General features: G+C 39.4%; 1 protein-coding gene and 1 long non-coding RNA gene across 5 annotated transcripts in view; one reads left to right on the top strand and one right to left on the bottom strand.

Annotated features, from left to right (window-relative positions):
• Window positions 1-1,397: 1,397 nt before the first annotated feature.
• Window positions 1,398-3,638, top strand: LOC112450909. 2 transcript variants are annotated; one of them, XR_003039638.2, is made up of 3 exons: window positions 1,398-1,625; window positions 2,017-2,310; window positions 3,255-3,638. It is a non-coding gene; the product is annotated as an uncharacterized LOC112450909 (long non-coding RNA). The 2 variants fall into 2 exon arrangements; XR_003039637.2 differs by lacking the exon at window positions 1,398-1,625 and adding an exon at window positions 1,728-1,864.
• Window positions 3,639-4,901: 1,263 nt separating this feature from the next.
• Window positions 4,902-21,341, bottom strand: part of tnpo1 (transportin 1) — a 29,203-nt gene continuing 12,763 nt past the window's right edge. For 2 of the 3 annotated variants that reach the window (XM_017427529.3, XM_017427530.3), the window contains exons 7-25: window positions 19,931-20,012; window positions 18,916-19,038; window positions 17,554-17,672; window positions 17,219-17,279; window positions 16,811-16,979; window positions 16,487-16,639; window positions 16,170-16,395; window positions 15,110-15,281; window positions 14,780-14,866; window positions 14,557-14,664; window positions 14,121-14,279; window positions 13,946-14,033; window positions 13,767-13,865; window positions 12,830-12,925; window positions 10,069-10,144; window positions 9,130-9,229; window positions 8,976-9,050; window positions 7,073-7,220; window positions 4,902-6,970 (exon numbers count right to left, since the gene is read on the bottom strand). In XM_017427529.3, coding sequence (XP_017283018.1) covers window positions 7,113-7,220; window positions 8,976-9,050; window positions 9,130-9,229; window positions 10,069-10,144; window positions 12,830-12,925; window positions 13,767-13,865; window positions 13,946-14,033; window positions 14,121-14,279; window positions 14,557-14,664; window positions 14,780-14,866; window positions 15,110-15,281; window positions 16,170-16,395; window positions 16,487-16,639; window positions 16,811-16,979; window positions 17,219-17,279; window positions 17,554-17,672; window positions 18,916-19,038; window positions 19,931-20,012 — 2,101 coding nt within the window. In that variant the 3' untranslated portion in view covers window positions 4,902-6,970; window positions 7,073-7,112. Of the gene's footprint in view, window positions 6,971-7,072; window positions 7,221-8,975; window positions 9,051-9,129; window positions 9,230-10,068; window positions 10,145-12,829; window positions 12,926-13,766; window positions 13,866-13,945; window positions 14,034-14,120; window positions 14,280-14,556; window positions 14,665-14,779; window positions 14,867-15,109; window positions 15,282-16,169; window positions 16,396-16,486; window positions 16,640-16,810; window positions 16,980-17,218; window positions 17,280-17,553; window positions 17,673-18,915; window positions 19,039-19,930; window positions 20,013-21,341 lie in introns of those variants that run through there. The other variant, XR_001808855.3, reaches the window with a different exon arrangement.

Raw genomic sequence — 21,341 nt, 5'->3', positions numbered from 1 at the left:
GTAAAACATTTCTGAAGCAAGCCATTATCATCTGCAAGTCACACGTACCAAAGAAAGTCAAAGTTATATTTAACAGATGTTATTTTATACATTATTTGTGTTTCTTTGCATGTTAATAGCAGGTAAGTGATTTAAAGAGCAAGACAAGGGTCCATATTAATGTAAACAATTTATTGGAACAATGTACAGATTCAAGCAATGGTACTCAGTCACACCCACTGTCATCTTACAAATATTACAAAATTACTACATTACAATATAGAGTCTTTGCATGATCCAAAATATTTGGTGGCCCCAAAAGTATTTCTTTTAATTCAGCAGCTTATTAAAAAAATTAAACCATGTCTATCAAAATGATAGTTTTGCTTTTTTTTAACTATTTTTTAGCAAAACAGATGAAGGCAGATAATCTAATCAAGGCTAATTAAATTACAGACTACAGGAGCACTTTGACCAAACATTCTTAACTATCAGTAGGTGCTTTAAAAATACAAATTCTCCATAAAGCTTTGTAGAAAGTCAAAGTCTTACTTGCAAACATTATATTTATGACGTGTTGTGAACTTGCAAACCTGTTTCTCTGCTTTTTAATTCAGTATTAATGGTTTGGTTTGATACAGTCTACTGGATATCTATTGCAAAAGAAACTATCTGTAATAAGTTGCTGAAGTCTGTATGTGTAAGTCCCCACCTCGGAATTGGTTTTACCTCCTGCTTTGCTGTTTTTTTAATCACAATCTGACATCTTATGGGGCCATTGCTCACCTAAAGGGGGAACTTTTTACAATTTTTAATTGTTGAGGGGGACGCATAAAGGGCAAACACATTGAGGAAATGAAAAACAAAACAAAACCAAAAAATACAAGTAACACTGGAACAAAAACAACCTGAGGTTAACACATATTCAAGTGGCGAAACAACTACAAACATATAGCAGCAATCGAGTCAGAGAGACAGCACAGTAATAACGGACATTAGTTTGTGGGGGTTTTTTTTTTTTTTTTTTTTTTTTTTTAGACCTTAGCTCTTTCGGAGCAACAAAAAACAGATAGGCTGCATACGCTCGCCAAACAGCTGGAATGTGCGGGACAGAAATCACTTCAAAACACAAAATGATGGCCTCTGTATTCCATGATGCTTCACATCTTGTATTTCANGTAGATTCTCAGTCATCCAGGCCATGGTAAATTCAAAAAAAGGTTAAAAAACAAAAACAACTGGACTTCTATTCTGTAGCTGAAGACGTTTCGCTTTTCATCTCGGATGAGAAGCGAAACGTCTTCAGCTACAGAATAGAAGTCCAGTTGTTTTTGTTTTTTAACCTTTTTTTGAATACAGTCATTATAATACCAACACATGCACAACACCACCAGCTGTAGAGCATGAAACAGTACAGCAGGGTTTTCTAACTTACTAAACATCTGGGCTCTCACGGAAACTTCTTTACGGGGAAAGAAAATTACGTAGACAACGAAAGGTTTCGATTGACAGCCGAGGCGTCCAATAGCGTTCGAAGAACTGACCGTAAACATTCCAAATAATCCACACGCAGCCAATTACCGGAAACAAGGGAGGACTTTTTAGGCTCTCACGTTAGATCGGTTCACAGAGGCCCAAACCCCGGGGTAAGCTAAATAATAACCCGAGGAAAATTACCGACGGCCGCGGGGCTACTCGCCGGCTAGTCTGGCCGGACTAAACAGTGTCCCTTCAGCCGAACCGAGCCACAGACCCAAAGGTCCACCTCTGCGACCTGAGTAATAGTCGAGACTGAGCTGACATGAACATGTTTAATAATGAGGTGTAGCACCGGCGTAAACTGCATGAGAGAAAAACACAAACCTACCCAGAAATTTTCTAGGAAGTAAGGCGCTATCATCTTGTTCGGTTCCTCTTCACCGTAGCTCGTTAATCCGCCGTAATGTCACTTTTAAATCATCCACCGTTCTTCCCCCCCGGTTCTGTAATATCTGCCGTTTTCCTCCTTTCCCCTTTCTTCTCCCTCCCCGCCGACAGACTCCACCTCCGCCGAGCTGGACCGAGCCTCTCTCTTCCCGAGGCTTGGGACGAAACAGCGCTGCCGCCGACAGAGGAGGGCGACGCCGAGCAACTGCCGCTCCGTGCTGCCTTCAGGTGCTCCCTGGAAATTCCACCATCCCGACCTCCACTCTGAGTACTCTGGGGATCCAAACTGATACTAAATTCTCAGCAGGCATAGCATTCTTTGCCTGCCGTCTTTCATGCCTACACAGGTGTATTAGAATATCAAGGGGATGACTTTCAACTACTACCCCAACAACTTTAGACCAGGTAAGAACCACTTTTGTGTTGATTAATGTCGATTAGTTGAGGCAGCCATCTTAAATTGAGTTTGACTCTAAAAGTTAATCAGTTGTTGATGTACATTTCATGATTACTTTCTGATAGTTTTATCAAGATCCATTGGTCCAAGAGATATTTTGTAAACAGACAGGGTTGACCCCAAGTTAATGTTGTTGAGGATGATACTCAGCTACTACCACACCAACATTTAGCTCAATGTCTGTAAAAACTGACTGAGTTATAGTCAGTTTAGCGCTTGGTAAGGTCACCTAGCCATGGCAGCCATCTTGAATGGAAATTACTCTGTTGTGGATTTTCCAAAACAGACGTGGACTCAAAAGACTTGTCTTCTTCTGCAGTTTATAACAATGTTATAGCATGGTCACAAGTTCAAGAGAGTACAGCAGTCTGGGGATGTGAAATCAAAAACAGGGTGCATATATATACGCTGGTGTAGATTCTCAGTCATCCAGGCCATAGTCAATTCAAAAAAAAGGTTAAAAAACAAAAACAACTGGACTTCTATTCTGTAGTTGAATATATACCCACACAGGGGGCTTGGGATTGGTGCATGCCCAGACTGCAGAACCAATCAGCTTCCAGGAAGGTTTTCTACTCCATTTGCTTGATTTGTTAGTTCAACGGTCAAATTGTGAAGTATTTATGATGCAAGCAGTCAGAATAGAAGGCCTTTATTTACAGGTAATCATAATATAATTTTGCCCCTACAGCATTTTCTGAAAGCTTAATTAAAATCCATTCAGCGATTCATGAGATATTTTGCTATTGGTCCACACAGACACAGGGAAAAACATGCTGCCTTCTGAGGCATTCAGCTTCTTAAAAAAATTGCATTTATGCCAAGCAGTGTGAATACTTTTCTTTTTAAATTGGCAATTCTAATAAAGCAGCAAAAATGTGTTTTCTTACAGGCAACACAGATTATAGAGAACGAGATGGCTGGATGGATGATTATTTATCCAGCTAAATCTTTTATGAAGATGGAAAACAAAATCTCTTTCAAGAAACCTGGTCATGAAGGCAGTGATATCTGGTGTCTGATAAAACCCCACTTGCAACAGGTTTAGCCAAAAATAAAAAAATTAAAAAATTAAAGTGTGGCAGACTGTCATATACATCTGGTGTCTTGTTTTTGCACTTCGTCACCTTCTTAAAATAATTGCCTAAGTCATTTTTTTTTCAAAAATTATTTTTTTGCCTAAATCATCTCAACAATCAACAAATTGTTCACTTTTTTGTTTCCTGAAAAATTGCAAAAAATGACGTAGGCAATTATTTTAAGGTGACGACTTGACTTACATACATTTGTTGGGTTCGTCTTTTAAGTTAAATCAGTTCCTGATTACATAAAAAATGTTCTTTACCAGTCTGTCTGAGGTCCTATACTTAAAAAACAAACAAAATCAGGAATTTATGTGACCTATAAAGTCTAAACGGTTGTGCAAAAGTGACAACCTGCTGACTGTAAATGAAACTCTGCCCTTCCGAAAGATGAAGTGGGATTGTCTTAAAGCTTTCCTTGAACATTAACAAATCTAAAGTTCCTTAGTTTAGGTCATTTTTCAAGGTTCTGTAAATTGTCACTTTGCTGTAAAACATTTCTGAAGCAAGCCATTATCATCTGCAAGTCACACGTACCAAAGAAAGTCAAAGTTATATTTAACAGATGTTATTTTATACATTATTTGTGTTTCTTTGCATGTTAATAGCAGGTAAGTGATTTAAAGAGCAAGACAAGGGTCCATATTAATGTAAACAATTTATTGGAACAATGTACAGATTCAAGCAATGGTACTCAGTCACACCCACTGTCATCTTACAAATATTACAAAATTACTACATTACAATATAGAGTCTTTGCATGATCCAAAATATTTGGTGGCCCCAAAAGTATTTCTTTTAATTCAGCAGCTTATTAAAAAAATTAAACCATGTCTATCAAAATGATAGTTTTGCTTTTTTTTAACTATTTTTTAGCAAAACAGATGAAGGCAGATAATCTAATCAAGGCTAATTAAATTACAGACTACAGGAGCACTTTGACCAAACATTCTTAACTATCAGTAGGTGCTTTAAAAATACAAATTCTCCATAAAGCTTTGTAGAAAGTCAAAGTCTTACTTGCAAACATTATATTTATGACGTGTTGTGAACTTGCAAACCTGTTTCTCTGCTTTTTAATTCAGTATTAATGGTTTGGTTTGATACAGTCTACTGGATATCTATTGCAAAAGAAACTATCTGTAATAAGTTGCTGAAGTCTGTATGTGTAAGTCCCCACCTCGGAATTGGTTTTACCTCCTGCTTTGCTGTTTTTTTAATCACAATCTGACATCTTATGGGGCCATTGCTCACCTAAAGGGGGAACTTTTTACAATTTTTAATTGTTGAGGGGGACGCATAAAGGGCAAACACATTGAGGAAATGAAAAACAAAACAAAACCAAAAAATACAAGTAACACTGGAACAAAAACAACCTGAGGTTAACACATATTCAAGTGGCGAAACAACTACAAACATATAGCAGCAATCGAGTCAGAGAGACAGCACAGTAATAACGGACATTAGTTTGTGGGGGGTTTTTTTTTTTTTTTTTTTTTTTTTTTTAGACCTAAACTCTTTCGGAGAAACAAAAAACAGGACGGCTGTGATTGCTCGCCAAACAGCTGGAATGTGCGGGACAGAAATCACTTCAAAACACAAAATGATGGCCTCTGTATTCCATGATGCTTCACATCTTGTATTTCACCTCAATAAATGAAAACAGACCGGATCTGTATTCCACGTTGTGAGTTCATCTAAACCCTAAAACTACTTTTACAGCTTCTAATTGCATCAAGATGCTTATTGCATTAGGTTAAAAAAATAAACTAAAATAAAATTAGCAGCAACAATCTATAAATCATCGTAAGGGGTTTGGCTACATCACTCGTTCACGCACATTTCAAGAGCATGTCATGTGCACTAAAAAGAATTAAATACTGCAGCTTTTGCTCTGACCAGCAGAGGAAAAATAAAACTGTCTGGGTGTAAAAACATGAAATAAAACAAAACAAAAAAAGTTACTCTCGCTTTTACTCATCATGGAATACATTCAGGCTGTAACTTAAACAGTTAGACACTTTAAAAGATATAAAACATTGCTAGACAAGCAAACACAATAACATTCTTGTACTTTCACAGTATTTTCACATCGATTGGGGGGGTTGGGGTGGAAGTTCAGGAAGAGCACGCTCCAGCGAAGTTTATGCTAAATTTTACATGTCCCAGTGTGGCGATGCGTAAAGGTTTGAATTGAAGCTCCCGTCCCTCCCACAGCCATCGTCCCACTGAATGTTGGGATGTGAGGGGCCACCAACATGCAAGAGATGACACCCACCCAAAAACATTACACAGTCAATCTCAGGATCATGCTTTAGCACAGGAAACCAGACAACCAGGAACAAAATCTCAATACACTGAAAAAAAAAGAACACTTTTAACATTGATTTGATTGAGTTGACAGCAAAAAAGTCACACACAAAAAAATAAAACCAAGAAATTACTGACAGGTTTTGTGGCGTTTAAGTCTCCAAAAACTAATAAAATGACCTGCACACAGTTCGCTATCCTGCACGTTCTCCTTCAGAAGGCTATGAACGACATAAAAACAGAATTTTAGCGTCTAAATCTTTGATATGCTCGCTGATGAATGTCCATGTTACATTCACACCACAAAAACAGAGACTCACTCCAACGGTACATCACAGTCAAGATTCAACACGACCTAAACTCAGTGTGTAAACCCTGTCATGCTACATTACAGATGGCTGCTGTAATTCTCTGGCAAGGGAAACAAAAGTACTGTAAATACATTTTACACCTATCGAATGGCAATGGCAGCTGTCAACACTCATCACTAACGTTCAACAGCTTCCCACATTAATATAAGCATGCTACTTTAGTTTGTTTTGTTTGTATTTTTTTTTTTTAACCAGAAAAGCTGCTCTTAATTTGTGCTTTTTCTGGTGACATCATTAACAGCCTCTGCCCTGCTTAAGTCTTAAAACTCTAAAATATTTAGAAAGCCTTACAGGTGATCACTTGTTTTGAATGATACGCAGCTTTCCAGGGTTGGATCAAATATAAAACATTAGCTGCTAATCCTTAACTTGAAGCGAGAATACATCCTGATGAGAGATCAACTTTACTCCTAAAGTTCTTCTTGATGAGTCCTAGAAATTAATTTCTGCCCTGATTTCACCTTTCTCCTAATCAAACAAACAAAAAACCCTGAATCCTTTACAAAGTTCTGTAAAGACTTCTTAAATTTTGCCAAAATTTCTCCTTCGATATTCCAGAAATGTAAGATATCTGGGAAATAAAGGAAAAGAAAAAGGTGATCGTTTTCATTATCTGTGATTGAGATGTGATTGGATGAATGATTCTCCCATGATACGGTTGAAGTGCCACTCTCTTTCCCCATCGGCTAGTGCAGAAGGGCACTGAGAACTGCAGCTACCACCAACTCCCTCCCTCCCCATCCACCAGGTCGGGGAGGGATCTGCACCCGTTCCCTCCCCCCCCCCAGTAAAGGGTAACATGTTCCCTGGGATGTTTCCCTGTAATCTCTCCCACAGCGAAGGACCTGCACAGAAGAGGAAAAGCCACTTTAGAATCCAAACTTTTACGGAATCTAGTTTTTCTTATTAAACATGGAAGTGAGCGAGTTCTGTAAAATGAAACTGACCCCATGATGAGGCACGGTGTGTGTGTGTGTGGGGGGAGCGCTACACCCCATAAAAGGTCGCCAGCCGTTCCTTCAGCGGCATTGGGAACTCATCTGAGAAGCGCCGCCAGTTCTCTTCTCCCACCTGGTTCTTGAACCCGTGGAGGATCTGTAATCAAACACCAGGAAGGGTTCACGCCAACTTCTTAACGCTGATATCTCACTGGGCTGTGACTGCTGGAGAATAGGTGGCGAAACTAAGACTGTGAGAAAATACTGGAGGCGAGTTTTTCATTGTCGTCTCACTAAGTGTTTGTGGTCACATGCTGCAAGATGAATTTTTGAAAATCATTGCATGGTTTGTAAAACTGGATACTACGACATGCATATTATTTTGTTGTCAACATATCCACCTCGGCCAGCTTTCCACCAACCTTGGCAGCTAGAGTTGGACTGGCAGGTGAGACTGCCAAACACTAACACAGCTGTCATAAGGAAGGAGGAAACCTTCAGGAAGCTGAAGGGGAAGCTGCACCACAGACGAGCCATTACACGACGTTCACTTCCACAAACACTTTGATGCACTTTTTATTTTGCAAGCGCAAACACTACACCAGTGGTGTCCAATCCTGGTCCTGAAGGGCCACTATCCTGCATGTTTTAGGTGTTTCTCTGCTTTGACACACCTGATTTGAATGACTGAGTGATGAACAGGCTCCTGCAGAACTTGAAGACCTGCTGAAGAGCAGGGAAACAACTAAAACCTACAGGATGGTGGCCCTCCAGGAACAGGATTGGACACCACTGCACTACCTAGTATGACAACATATTAGGGTCACTAGGAAGAAAAATTAAGGAGTAAGAGGTTTTTAGAGTGTAAATACTGACAGAAAAAAGTCACAATGTTGAAAAATAAAGTCGTCTTTCAAGACTTAACCCAGAGGAAGTGAACCTTGCTGTACTCCTGACTTGACTGTAGTTATATCATTTATTATTATTGTATCTGAGGGTTGTTGGTGCACTTTGACTGGGTTAACTACAAATTAACATAATTTAGTTGAACTAGTCCAAGTAACTCACAGACTTCTGCCATTAAAAGTCTCAGATACATACACTGAGTTCTAACCTCAAAGAATGAGCTCTAAACATCTGAGGTTTGTGAAAATAGCTTACATTATTGTTCTGCAGTGAAACAGAGGCTGCAGCCTGGACCACAAAAACTTCTGAGTATTTAGAAATCAGCACTCTTATTGTGAAGGATTTTTTAAAAAAGTTTGAACTGGTTTAGCTAAAATATTGCATATTATTTTGTAGGTAACCCAGTAAAAGTGAGATACAACAATAATAGCCTAATAACAAATAAAATAAACAGTAAGTTCAGGAGCACAGCAGGGTTTATATGCTGGTGTAGAATCTCAGTCATTCAAGACATCAAGACATGGCAAATTAAAATAAATAAATAAATAAATCAACTTCTATGTTTGTGGACTCACTCTCCTGGTGAGTGTGGAGTTCCAAGTTATAAACTGCTTAGAACGCCAGTGGGGATAACATCTTCTGGATTAGGTCCTGACAGAAGAACCTTTTTTTCCCCACTCAGCATTTAAAAAATAAAATCACAGCTCTCACGTTCTACAATTAAGAAAACTATGTGAGTGACGAGAAAAACCGGGGAATCCCTGCAAAATTTTCAAGACATTCTGGAGACTCCCTCTTGAATGCTGGTCTCCAACAGCTGCAACCCAGTGACAAAACTGGCCTAAAGGAGACCTAACTTTAAAAACATATATTACACATGGAAGGATTATTATTGGAGTGTCAAGTGTAAGAACTGCTGTTCCTGTTAATCACTGGAGAGAAAACCAGTTTTGAGTCACTTCACATTTTGCTGACAAGTTCTCCGCATTTCTTCAGTCGTTTTTACCTTGTAGAACATGTCTCTGAGATCATCTTTCGGATTTACCCAGGAGGCCACTGCGTCACAGAAGAATATAAAGTCCTGTTCCAAAGAAGAGACGTGAGGCAACAGATCAACTTCAACACTTACTGACATCCTCATGACCACAGCTGGACCTCACCTGCACCACGCCTCCTGGATTTACACTGATCATAGTGCAAATTCCTCGGAAAGCCGAGTCTTTCTCCTCATTGTCTCTTATGTTTCGCAGAGAGGTGCACCTGACAAATTCAACGTCAAATTTATTAACACAATCATCCAGAAACATTCTCAAGACTGTGTATAAACTTCCACAATGTATTACTAAAGCCAATCAAAGACTAATGTAGGTATATTACTAAAAAATAAACAGTCTACATGTGTTTTCTTATCAATTCTTGTCTTGCTTAGCTGTAAAAGCTCATTCATGTGAGAAGAAACCTGTGTCTATCATGACCTGCAAATACTACAACACATCAAGCATGCACACAAAACAGATCAGAGTAAAACAAACCTGTTTACAACTAACACAGCTACATTGATCTGGAAGAACTTTACTTTGGTCTATGAGCAGCGTGTTCAGGAAAAACCTCACGCATAGCACCTTGAATTTAACATTACTTTTTGAAAGGGCTGGAGGTCATTTTGGGACAGGGACATGCAGCTGGGTGACTATGGAAGGAGAAAGGGATTTGGGAATGCCCTCTGGCATTAAAGGCATCCTTTCTCCGCTGTTGAACCAGCAGGCATGTGACAAAATCTGATCCCATGCATCTTAGGAGTTGTTAGCGACAGTTAACAATGGCAAAAAACTAAAAAACTTAAACAAATTAAGATAATAATAAATGAAGGTGCTACTGAGGCAAAAAAAAACACATCACAAGTAGGACCTAAAAGAGGACAGGGTTAGTCACATGGTTGGCAATGATTACAAACTGATAAGAAAAAACTGAAAAAAGAGCTCTTCTGAGAAGGAAAGTGAGGAGGAGAGGAGGAGGAGAGGAACAGGCGACAGACGAGAAGAAGAAGAAGAAGACAGCAGAGAGAAGATGAATTAAATAAAAGATTGAATAATACACACCAGGGTCTTATAAACTGCTGTAGCATGGGTGCCACCTCTTGAGGACAAACGTAACCAAGACGACCAATTGTTATTGCTAAGGTAACGCAATCACGGTTACACACCACCAAACGCCAACGAAGACATGAGCAATGAGGAGGGGGAGGAGAAAAATAAAGAAAAAACAAACAACTCAGAGACAGAAATCAACAGAATCCGTGTATGATAATAAACAGAAGATTTCACTAGCGTTGATTATTACTGCCCCTTCATTCAGGGGGGGAGGAATGTAAAATATGGCACTCTAAAATAAAACACATACAGAACGTTTAAGGGAGAACACATTGACAACTTTGACAAGACATTCATAGAAAAGGCAAAACAAAGGCTTCTGCTTTCAGAAATCTTGTGAAACTGATCTAATATGAAAACTGTGAATTTCATAGTTGCATGACTCCAAACACAGGGATTTTAGAGATTTCTCCCTTAAACTCACAAATGTTAATTTTTCAGAAGAAACAGAAATGCGTTTTGCTGTTGTTGTTGCAGTTGTTTTCTTTTTTTTGGGGGGGAAAAAGAAATGACAGTTTACTCCAAGCCAACTACATGGAGGGAGACTAGTATCCAGCACAGCAGGTTCTTTATGAGGCAGAGAGGAGGGAGAACCTAAGTTTAAGAGACACAAAACTATGCAACATTCTCATTAACAAACAGGCATTTATGAACAGTCCAATGGCACATGCAGAAAGCAGATGGTATGCTCATTAGAGTAAAGTTCAGTGCAGGATCAGCTGATCAGAGAAACTAAGGAGCGCCGCTACGCACTCCAAGAATTCACAGCCACACAGGCGTTAAATTTAGCTCCGCTCATCAGCTTAGAAATAGTTTTGATATTTGATTTACACATGGCTGAATAATCTGGCTTTGCTCTTCAATTTAGTACCTTGCAGCTTTCTGTGATGTTTCCAATTCATGCATTGAAAACATGCGACAGAAGGTGAAAACCTTCACCAGTCAGACATTTCAAAAGATAGGAAACTTCTTAGGCCCTGTTCAGACCTCGCACTAACGTCTGTCTTGTGTGAGCCGACTGCAAGTGGTCAGCCTTGACTGAGAGCGTTCACACCTGTGAGTTAAATGCATTCCACCGAAATGTTTTTTTTATTTTTTTGGAGCTCAGAAGTCAACTACCTGCGCTGTATGCAGATACAGGCAGCCATGTCACACAGAGGGCTGTCAGTGAACAGCAAGGGCTGCTGATGTGATTGTAGAAGTTACAAAACATTAAGATCTGAACTACATTGTTATATTGACATTAACATGGTTCAGAGCCATTTGAGTCACATTTTTATGGAGGTATTGAGTAAACAATTCCTAATAAGCCTAATTATCTCACAAAAACAATATGGGAGAAACGAAGGCGCATTAAAAGATTATTGACTTCACAGTTCAGGGTCAGAGCAAAGACTGAAAATTTTAATCACTAAAACTCCACCCCAGAAACTGTGCAGAGCAGCTATCATCTGTTCTCTATACATCTTCACTGTGTTTAATTAGGTCAACATAATGTGACAAAATACTCTTCAAGCTGCTGTCCTGTGATTGGCACAGTATGTTTCTACTAAACAGGGACCACAGCAGGTCCAATCGGCTCGAAAAACAATCAGAACAAACATTCAACTAAAGAGATTGCTTGATAAAATTTTGTCAAAATGGACTTTTTATTAAGGATTCTGATAAATAGTTTATTAAAACTTTTAGCTGAAAACAAAATAATGCAAATGATAATATAAAAAAAAAAAGCCTCAAAAAGTGGTTTGGCATCAAACGTTTTCAATGCGCAGAGTGACCGAGGCCGTTCACACCTGTGCTTGGCGGTGTGAGACTGCAATCTGATCACTCAGGATGGACTTTAGCAACAGGTCTGAACAGGGCTTTAGATTAGAATACAACAACATTTTTAATCATCATGTATCCTGCATCAAACATTGGCCATTCTTAACAACATTTAACATCTATTGGCAGATATGCATTCACATTTAAAGAACAGTAAATAAAAGCAACACATATGCTGACAGCAAACAAACAGGTACACATCTACAGAGTCCCTAATTTGTCTGATTTTGGCAGGTCACACTTCACCCTTGCATGCGTGTTTTGATTAGATTGTCATTTTGACTGGTCAAGTTATAATCTTCAATTCAAATGACAGAAACAAAAGCAGAGTGTAACCACTTGGAAAAGTGAAAGAATTTTCTAAGCTAGGAATTCTGTGCTTCTTGGTTTAATTCTGGATAAGTTACTAAACTATTTGAGGCTCTGAAGTGATTTATGTGCCTCAAACACAGCCTGAGCTTTACGTTTTTGTAAAAGTTTAAGTACCTTTCTTCTCTTGTCAGTCAGTTCAGGTTAGTGAACTCAAAGACTGGGCTCTTACATGGTTTCGTTCATTTCAGGAGCGTCAGGAATTTCGCTTTGCCGCAGTTTTATTTTCTTTCATCTAAACTCAAAAGGCCTTGGCGCCCAGCTGCAAATCAATACCTGAAATATTTGGACGTACTTGAGTGAAACCAGCAAAACCTGTAAGGCTCATTCTTTGGGAGAGATTGTTTGGATATAGAGATTTAAAGGGCAGGACAGGCATCTTCGTGTGTGTTGGTGTGTGTACGTGCGTGTGTGTGCGGTGGACTCAGTACTGGCTGGATGGGACCTGAGTGAGTGAGCACCTCCCTGTGTGTGTGGCCACCTGGCTGGCTGGCTCAGCACTACCACCGTGTGGTACCTGTGTTTTCCAGCAGAGTCTTTGGGGTGTTGGGCCGGTTAATAATCTCCACCAGCTGGTGCAGCACCATGGCAACGTACGGCTGCATATCAGCCCCTGAGCAGTGGAGTGAGAAGAAAATATTATGTCAAGCTTTCCAAAACATATGCCTGTAACTCACTGGGTTGTGACTGTTAGAGACTAGTTAGTGACTCAAAACTGAAAGAAAATAGGATTTTTTTTGTTGTTGTGGTTGCAGTCTCACTGAATTTTAAAAGTCTGCAACAAACGAACCGTGTCATGTTTTGCGCAAACCATTTAAATAGAATATATACATTTTTGTGTGCTCGGCTTGCAAAACTGTATTCTAGGCCATGCAGATTATTTCACAGGCCACCTCCGCCCCACTTAGTACCTGCCTCGGCTCGCTTTGTACTCACCTTAACCTGAACATTTGTGACTGTAGCCTCAGATGTTTTCTGCCATAAGGAGGTGTCATAATACAGCTTTAGCACTCCAGAATTATGGAAACTAAATTGAGAAGGGTTTGAGCTGCCTTTGCCGGCTCTGCGACTATTTTAAGAGAAAGCCTGTCACCCAGATTTTTTGAACTTGTTCAAAATTCAAACACGACTGCAAGCCTCTGCAAGTCACATGAGGAAATTGAAAACAATCTGAGACATTTTGGAGACGCCTTTGTTGTAGCACAGGCAGATGCAAGTTTTAAGTGCACAGCCTGGAATAGTTTTGCAAGCTGTGCACACTCACCTCGCTGCTCACCTGGTTGTAAACCCCTCAGAATTCAGTGAGACTGGAAATGAATAGTTGCGTATTTTCTCAAAACTTTGAGTCGCCAAATAGTCTCCAACAGTTGCAGCCCAGTGAGATACCGGCTACAGTATAGGTCATAAATTGGGGATGTGTTGTAAATATGCCCTGGGCCAAAACAAGCACTCACCCATTTGTATAGATATCTCTCCAATTGCCCATGTTGCGTTGTTGCACACAGATATTAACTCTGGGTTTAAATTAGTACCAAGTATGGGCATGAAATCAGCTGAAAGAAGGAAAAGTCAACATCTTAGCAACTGACAAACAAGTACCTCACAAGCAGTGCTTCAGAGTCACAGAACATACCGATGCACGGTCTCACATGCTGGAAACAAGCCTTGGTCAGGTCCCCGAGCAGAGCAAAAGAACTCTGACGCACTTCTGGCATTTTGTCCTGAGCAGTTGGAAGAAACGGCAACCTGTGAGCAATTTTAGACTATTTGTCAAGTTGTCTGGCAAAACACTTGGGACTGCTCTTCACCTGCATGCACTGGTACAGAAGAGTGAGGATGTTGCTGCGAGCAACCAGCTGCTCGATGGTGCCTCCCAAGCCCTCAGCCAGTCCACTCAGGAGATCCAAAGCCACAATCATGAAGTCTTTGTCTGGGGCCTCATACTGGTCTGGCTGGGACTGATGGAGCTTAAAGAGTGAAGAACAGTCAAAAAAAAGAATTAGATTTAAGTCATTTCAATATGAACGACGATGGAATAATCCTAAAATGATGGTTTACTGAGGTAAACCAAACTAAATGAACTAAATCTTCTTTCAGGATTTCTGCCAAAACTATTAATTAGTATTTTAAGACCTTATCTTGCAATGTTTCAAATATGCCTCCTACTTTTATTTTTGGTTAACAGATGAGTTAAAAGTGAGTGGTGAGAGTGTGAATGCGGATTTCAGGGATTTCCACACTCACCATAGCCTGAGCCAGGGTCTTCTGGACCAGGTTGACACATCGCTGGTACACAGGCTCACAGTAGGGCAGGAAGCCACTCTGCAGGGCTGTAGCTACAGAGGACAGACACTGAGGAAGGCAGGCAGCAAGAAGAGATAGTCAGCTGTGATACAACTTCAACTGAAACCAATGATATGATGCACAGAGGTTTTTGCAGCCTGGAAACTCTGCACAGAAAACTCACTTCTAACAGTGGGAAGAGATCTTTGTCTTCATCTTTGAGCTGGTTCCATTTCTGTATCAGTGGTGGCATCAACATCTGGATGTACTCCTAATAAATACAACAGACAAACTGTTTGGTCAATACGGTGAATAATATTTATCCTCTACAATCTGACGAAAACATCTAAAAAGTTTTGTTTATGTGTACCTTCGGGCTGTTTAGATTTATAACATCTGACAGTAAACTAACTGCTGCTAGAACAACATTTGTAAAATGAGGGAGCAGACATAAATAATGTGTGTGTGTGACAGAAGTGTGGAGTGCAGCTGCACACGTGGCTCCTGTGCTTACTGGTTTATTGAGGTGGTGTCCCACTGAATCTGCAAGCGTTCCAATGGCGTCATAAAGAATGAGCAGATTTTTGTGCTGATACTTGCTGAAAGCAAACACCAGTGTGTCCAGGATGTGGGCCAGGTATGGCACCAGCTCTGTGCAAGCCTCTTCCTCCAAAGTGGCAAAGGCACTACAGGGGAACAAATAAACACACAGAAATAGCAGAAAAAAACATTAGAACTAACAAGAGAAATTGCATTTTCTGTATAACTGCAGAGTGAATGCTAAGTGCTGAAGGACTTTACTGAAAGAAGCTTCTAAGATAAAATTAGCAAATCAAAAACTAAAACCTAAAACGGGCTTTGCAAAAGCTAAAATCAGCAAAACAGTAGCTAAAAACTAAAATTAGCAAAGCCGTAGCTGAGGAAGCAAAAACTGAAATGTTCAGTTTTAAACAATCAGAACAGAAGCTAAAAAAAAAGAAAAACAAAAGCTAAACACTAAAATTATTATTAGTAAAGCTAAAAGCTAAAATTAGGCAAAACTGTGGCTAAAATCCAAAACCAGCAAAGTAGTAGATAAATGCTAAGACCAGCAAAGCAGTAGCTGAAAACCAAAGTTACCTAAATGTTAACTAAAAGCTACAATTTGGAAAATAATAACTGAAAGCTAAATCTGGCAAAACTGTAGCTAAAAGCTAAAATTAGTCAAATGGTTGCTAAAAACTGAAAATAAAGCAAATATGCTGAAGTAGATTTCAATGAGAACAAAGTTAGTTTTTTTAAGGATTTTAAGAGTTCTCTATTTTAATAAGAAAAATTGTAAATTAAGTTAAATATTACAAAAGTACAAAGGTTACCAAGATCAAAAGTCATAGCTGATGTGTCCTGAATGAGCTGAAAATCTTGATATATGAACTGTTAAAATAGCTGAACATATGCTGAAATAGTTACAGGCCAACAAACTTTCAGAAGAAAGTACAAACAGGAAACAAACAGAGTGAATGTTGACTCAGCGTTCACACAGTAAGTAAAAATAGGTTTGAGATGTTTGAGCTTTGGGAGGATTTCCTCTGTACCTGCATGCAGCCTCCTGCACTCGCTTGTTGCTGTCCAGAATACGTTTGAGCAGCTCGGTCATTAAAGGCTTCAGGTAAATATCTGGAGGCTGGCTGACAACCCAGTGAGCATAGCGACTCAACGTCCAGCAGGTGATGGATCGGACCAGCGCCTTTTTGTCAGACAAACACTGGATGAGATGAGGGATGAGTTCAGGCAGGTATGGGATCATGCCCTGCATACAGCCTGGAGACAGAAAAAAATATATAGACTCAATTTCAAGCAGGCAGTCTTATCTGATCTTTTTACCATTTTCCTCTTCTTTTCCTTTTTTTACCTTCAGCTATAGCTCCCAGCACCAGGATGCCAGACTCTTTAACTACCCACTCTGGATGGAAGAGCAGCTCTTTGAGAAGGGGCAGAATGTGCAGCAACAGATCATCCCTGAACACATTGGCCAACACGTCCAGTGCTGCTGCAGAACACTTTCCTAACGTCGCAGAAAAGCCACAAACACACACAGAAACAGAAATGTGCAGACAGAAATCGCACACAAGCAAAAAGAAGAAAAAAATAACCAACGTGTTCCTTTCCAAGCTCTCAGCAAAGTTTAATGGCAGTTCATTAACGGGGCTACATTGGGGGCAGGCCTCAAACTCACGCAAGTTCCAGTCAGAGATAGTGTCATCATCATCTAGTTCATCATCGTCATCATCATCTTCTCCAATCCCATCCCCCTCGTGCTGCTGGGCGACTGTACGCGAGCGGTGGAAACGAGGTCTGATGTCTTGCTCGTTGTCTGGGATGGCCTCGTCCTCCTCAATGTCCCCCTGAGGACAAACGGTTAAAGTCTTTAAGTCACCTAAACGAGAACTGGACTTATTGTTACATCTGCCCCGTAAAATCTAAAAAACCTGTATCTATTTATCTAAAAAAGGTCAAATAAATGAACACAGCTCAGATATACTGGTACAGTCCGGACAACCTAATTTACTTGCACGTCAGCCTGATACACACAGCAACTCATCACTGTACCTTCAGGTACACATATTATGGTATACTAACCAACCTTCAGCAAGATTATGTCGATCTCTGAGTACTTCATCCCGTTGACGAGCACAGGAATGAGCCTGGAGCAGAAACCAGAGATAAAATTATGTGAAAAAAGGGCAAGGATAGGTCGAAGCCCATGGGCAATCACTCACATCTGATTCTGAGTTTGGCAACAGTTTAATGTGGCGGTGTAGTGACAGATGTTACAGCTGAGGTCAACAGCCACAGAGCTTCTTCATCATCTGCCATGAGCTGATGAGGAAGAATATTATTCTGCAGCAAGGCCTACACTAACAAACTGCTAAGGCTGCTATGAATCAGCTGGATTACACAAACTGTGAGCATTCTTACTGGGAGAGGTGACCGCACAGCACGTCCTTACACACCGGCTGCTCTGCCAGCGTTAGCCAGAACTCACAGGCCTCCAAGGCGACGTTCTCATCCTGGTCCTGAGTTCTCTGAAGCATGTACTGCCACAAAAACAGGAGTGTTTAATACAGCAGGCTTTTTGCTTTTTAAAACACTCAACGTGGGCAAATATGCAGCACAAGAGTGTATCAATATATACTTATATAATACCTGAAAAAAATCTAAAAACAACAACATTCAAAAACAGCGTGGCGGCAACAGAAAACAGGAGTTACGCTACATATGAACAGACTATCATCATCAAGAACATCTAACAGATATGAGTTTGTTGTTGTTGTTTGTTTTTTTTTTTATTACTTTCAAAATGTCCGAGGAACAAATCAAACCCAACCCACTGCCATCAGAGGCAGGCGATCATGTTATGGCCTGTGTCTGTACATGTGACCTGTGCTGGAAAAATGAGTCGGACTGAGCACATGCTACAGTGCAGAATAAGTGAAAATACAGATTTTGGTCAAATCGCGATTTGCGTAAAAATGAGTCCATAAAGTCACAATCTAGCAATCCCAGTAACTAAAAATCGCAAATAATCTTCCAATCTACTTTTAAATCAAAGATTTCCAACAGGTATGTCTTCAAAAAAAAAAAAAAACACTTTTAGTTATAATCTTTTTAATTTCCTTCGAAATTGATCATTTTTATTTGGCTGTTGCCACAGCGACAGGAAATCTCGTAAACAAAACTAGCTTTCTGCCAGGTGATAAATTGCCAAATTTCAACAAACTATGTATCATTTTGAAGCTCTTGAGATGGAGAATTTAAAAATAAAAATGACTTAACATTGGAAAGTTCCTCATCGTGACTTCTTTTGCCAACATGAGTCACGCATGTTAGCAAAATATCCCATGAATCATTTAACGGATTAACTTTTAGAGTCAACTTGATTCAAAACTTTGACGTGTAAGGCTGCAGGTAATATGCATTCCTTTAAGATTACGCTAGTTTTATTTTTAAACCTGTTTAAAACAACTTCTATTCTCATCTAGGAGAAACTTTTTCCATGACAAAATTGCATTCATCCAAAAATAAATAAAAAAAATCACTGTGCATTTGCTCAGAACATCTGCTGTTATAACAAATATTTATATCTGCTAGACTTTATATGTGGAACTGATCCAAAAATCATCTTTAGTGTCTTTGTTTATCTGATGAAGAAACACAAATCCAAGAAGGACGGTCTGGCTTTCTGCCGTGGAATTTTTCCACGTTTGTGACTCAGAGGTATAAAACAACACTTTTTTGTTGCAAGACCTGCACACCATTCCTTGGCCCTCACGCCCTCACCTCGATGATGTTGTGCATGTGTGGCAGGAGACGATCCAGGCGAACCTCCAGCAGCATGACGAGAGCCCGACAGACATTCTTCCTCACCTCCGGCTCCTCATCGGTCGCCAGTGCAAACAGGTTCTACAGAGGCAGCACAAACCCACCACACTTATTGAAGTGGAACAATGCAAAAACATGAAATCTAAATAATGTCATCATGACAGTTTGGGGTTCATTTTGAAATTTCTGACATATGAGAAATGATGTGCACTTTTAAGCAACCTTTTTTTGAAATAATTGACTAAAGTGCTTGACAACATGTTTAAGCTTCACATACAGCTGCCATGCAAGAGGCTAAAACTTTTGTGTGTGTGTGTGTGTGTGTGTGTTTCCATCAGTTTGATCATTTTATTACTTCTATGTCCCATTGAATGAATGCATTAATAAATGGCCAAATGTTCACAATGATGGATATTGAAGAATAACACTACTGGAGGAAAAGAATTTCTATTTATTAAGGGTTTAATAACAGTGTTCTAGTCTTAAAATGTGATGTTTTGTAAAACTATTTTGGATCAAAATAAAAATGGTTTGTACTTGTGAAATCCTTTTAAACCTGGCTAATGTTTAAGCGCTTCGCAATGTGTTTAACATTCCCAAACAGGTGACTGCAAGGTGCTAAAATTGGAAATTACTTGGTGTTTTCATCTGTAATTTGAAAAGTATTTTGCATATTTGAGATATTTACTTTTAGACATTTTTTCTTCTTTAAAATATTGGACATGGGGAGAAAAAAATGTCTGAAAACACTAAAGTATTTTATACTCCTTTATCTTTTTCCATACTTATCCGGACCTGGAAAACTTTAAAAATCCATCCTTTTTTAGGATTTCTTACAATCCAAGTTGCCATGTAACATCTACTCGTCCATCTAAACTTCAACAAGTCAGCTGTTTTGAATTTCATCTTTCGGCCATTTAACTGCAGATCAGCATCTTAAAAACAGTCTGGGCTGCATGTCCCTCAGACTCACCTCAATGAAAGGGTCGATGTGAAGCATCAGAGCCTGAGTCCTGCTGATGATGAACTGATTGACGCAGGCGATGGCATGAGACCTGCAACACAGAGATCATGAGTCACAACAAGTCTTCCTCACATGATGCACACTATCCAAGCACCCTCTGTGTTACTGTAGTCCAATAGCACGCAGTGGGAAAACTCAAAGGGTTTTACACAAACACAATCAATGTGGAAGTTTAAATGCATTTTATTTTTAGAAACAAATGATGAGGACAATCAAAATTCAGTGTGACAAACAGATGATTAGGGCCCTGTGAGATTTTATTTAGTTTTTTTCCCCCAAAACTCTATTTTTTTTAATTCCATGTTTTATTGTGTAACTACATATTTTCCAATTCCAAAAAAAGTGTCATTTTATGTGATGGATTGATAAAATTCCAACAAATCAAAGGGAAAATGTTCAAGATTTCATAGATTCTTTTGACAAATCTGAACAAAAATACAGCCAAAAGTGTTTCAGTTCAACAAAGCATTCAATGATTTATTAAGATACTTCAAAATTTAGCTGTGAAGTCACTTAATTCAATAAATAAAAAAAAGCATTCCTGCCTTTTTTTTGTGATATAAAGTTCCTCATATGTGTGATATAAGAGTGTAAAAACAGTTCTTCCATTTGTAAAATAAATGTGATTCACATATAAACTTAAAATTCACTCTTTGCTCTATTTGACTCCTAGTCTTTCTTTTAAAAGTTGTTTTGTGGACAAAGACTTATTTTTTTTCCACCAGAAGTCCCACAAAACAACACTGACCTGCTTTATTATTTATTCTGTCCCGCTTCTACGGCGACAAAGTCTTTAACAAACCCCCTCAACCTGTCCTCTCCTGTTGTCACATCAGGACAGGAAGCTGCAGTCTCGCTCATATTGGACGTCATTGGAAAGTGTGAAAAACACTCAGATTGTTAAAAAAAATAACAAATTCATTAGATCACAACCACATGAGGAGTGGGCCAGTTAAAAAGTTATCGGCTACATTTTTTCATCATATTGTTCCTATGGTTTAAATGGCTTTAAATAAAGCAACAGAAGCAGTGTGTATTTTTTATTCTCCCTTTCTGGTCACAAAGAGGGATGAATAGTGCTCCCCCATGCTCCGAGCTGTCAGTCAGCTGTGTACGGTAGCTGAGGGAGGAATTAACCCAAACCTTTATGCTCTTTATACCGTTCAGTGATTTATAAACTAACAACAGTATTTTAAAGTCTATTCTTTGAGCTACAGGGAGCCAGTGTAGGGACATAAACTGGTGTTATGTGCTCTATCTTCCTGGTTTTAGTGAGAACACGAGCAGCAGCGTTCTGGATCAGCTGCAGCTGTTTAATTGATTTATTAGTCAGACCTGTGAAGACGCTGTTGCAGTAATC

This window comes from Kryptolebias marmoratus, linkage group LG14, assembly GCF_001649575.2.
Source record: "Kryptolebias marmoratus isolate JLee-2015 linkage group LG14, ASM164957v2, whole genome shotgun sequence".
NCBI classification, from domain to species: domain Eukaryota; kingdom Metazoa; phylum Chordata; class Actinopteri; order Cyprinodontiformes; family Rivulidae; genus Kryptolebias; species Kryptolebias marmoratus.
Note: the sequence above shows the minus strand (reverse complement) of the source record. Positions and strands in the feature narration are given on the sequence as shown.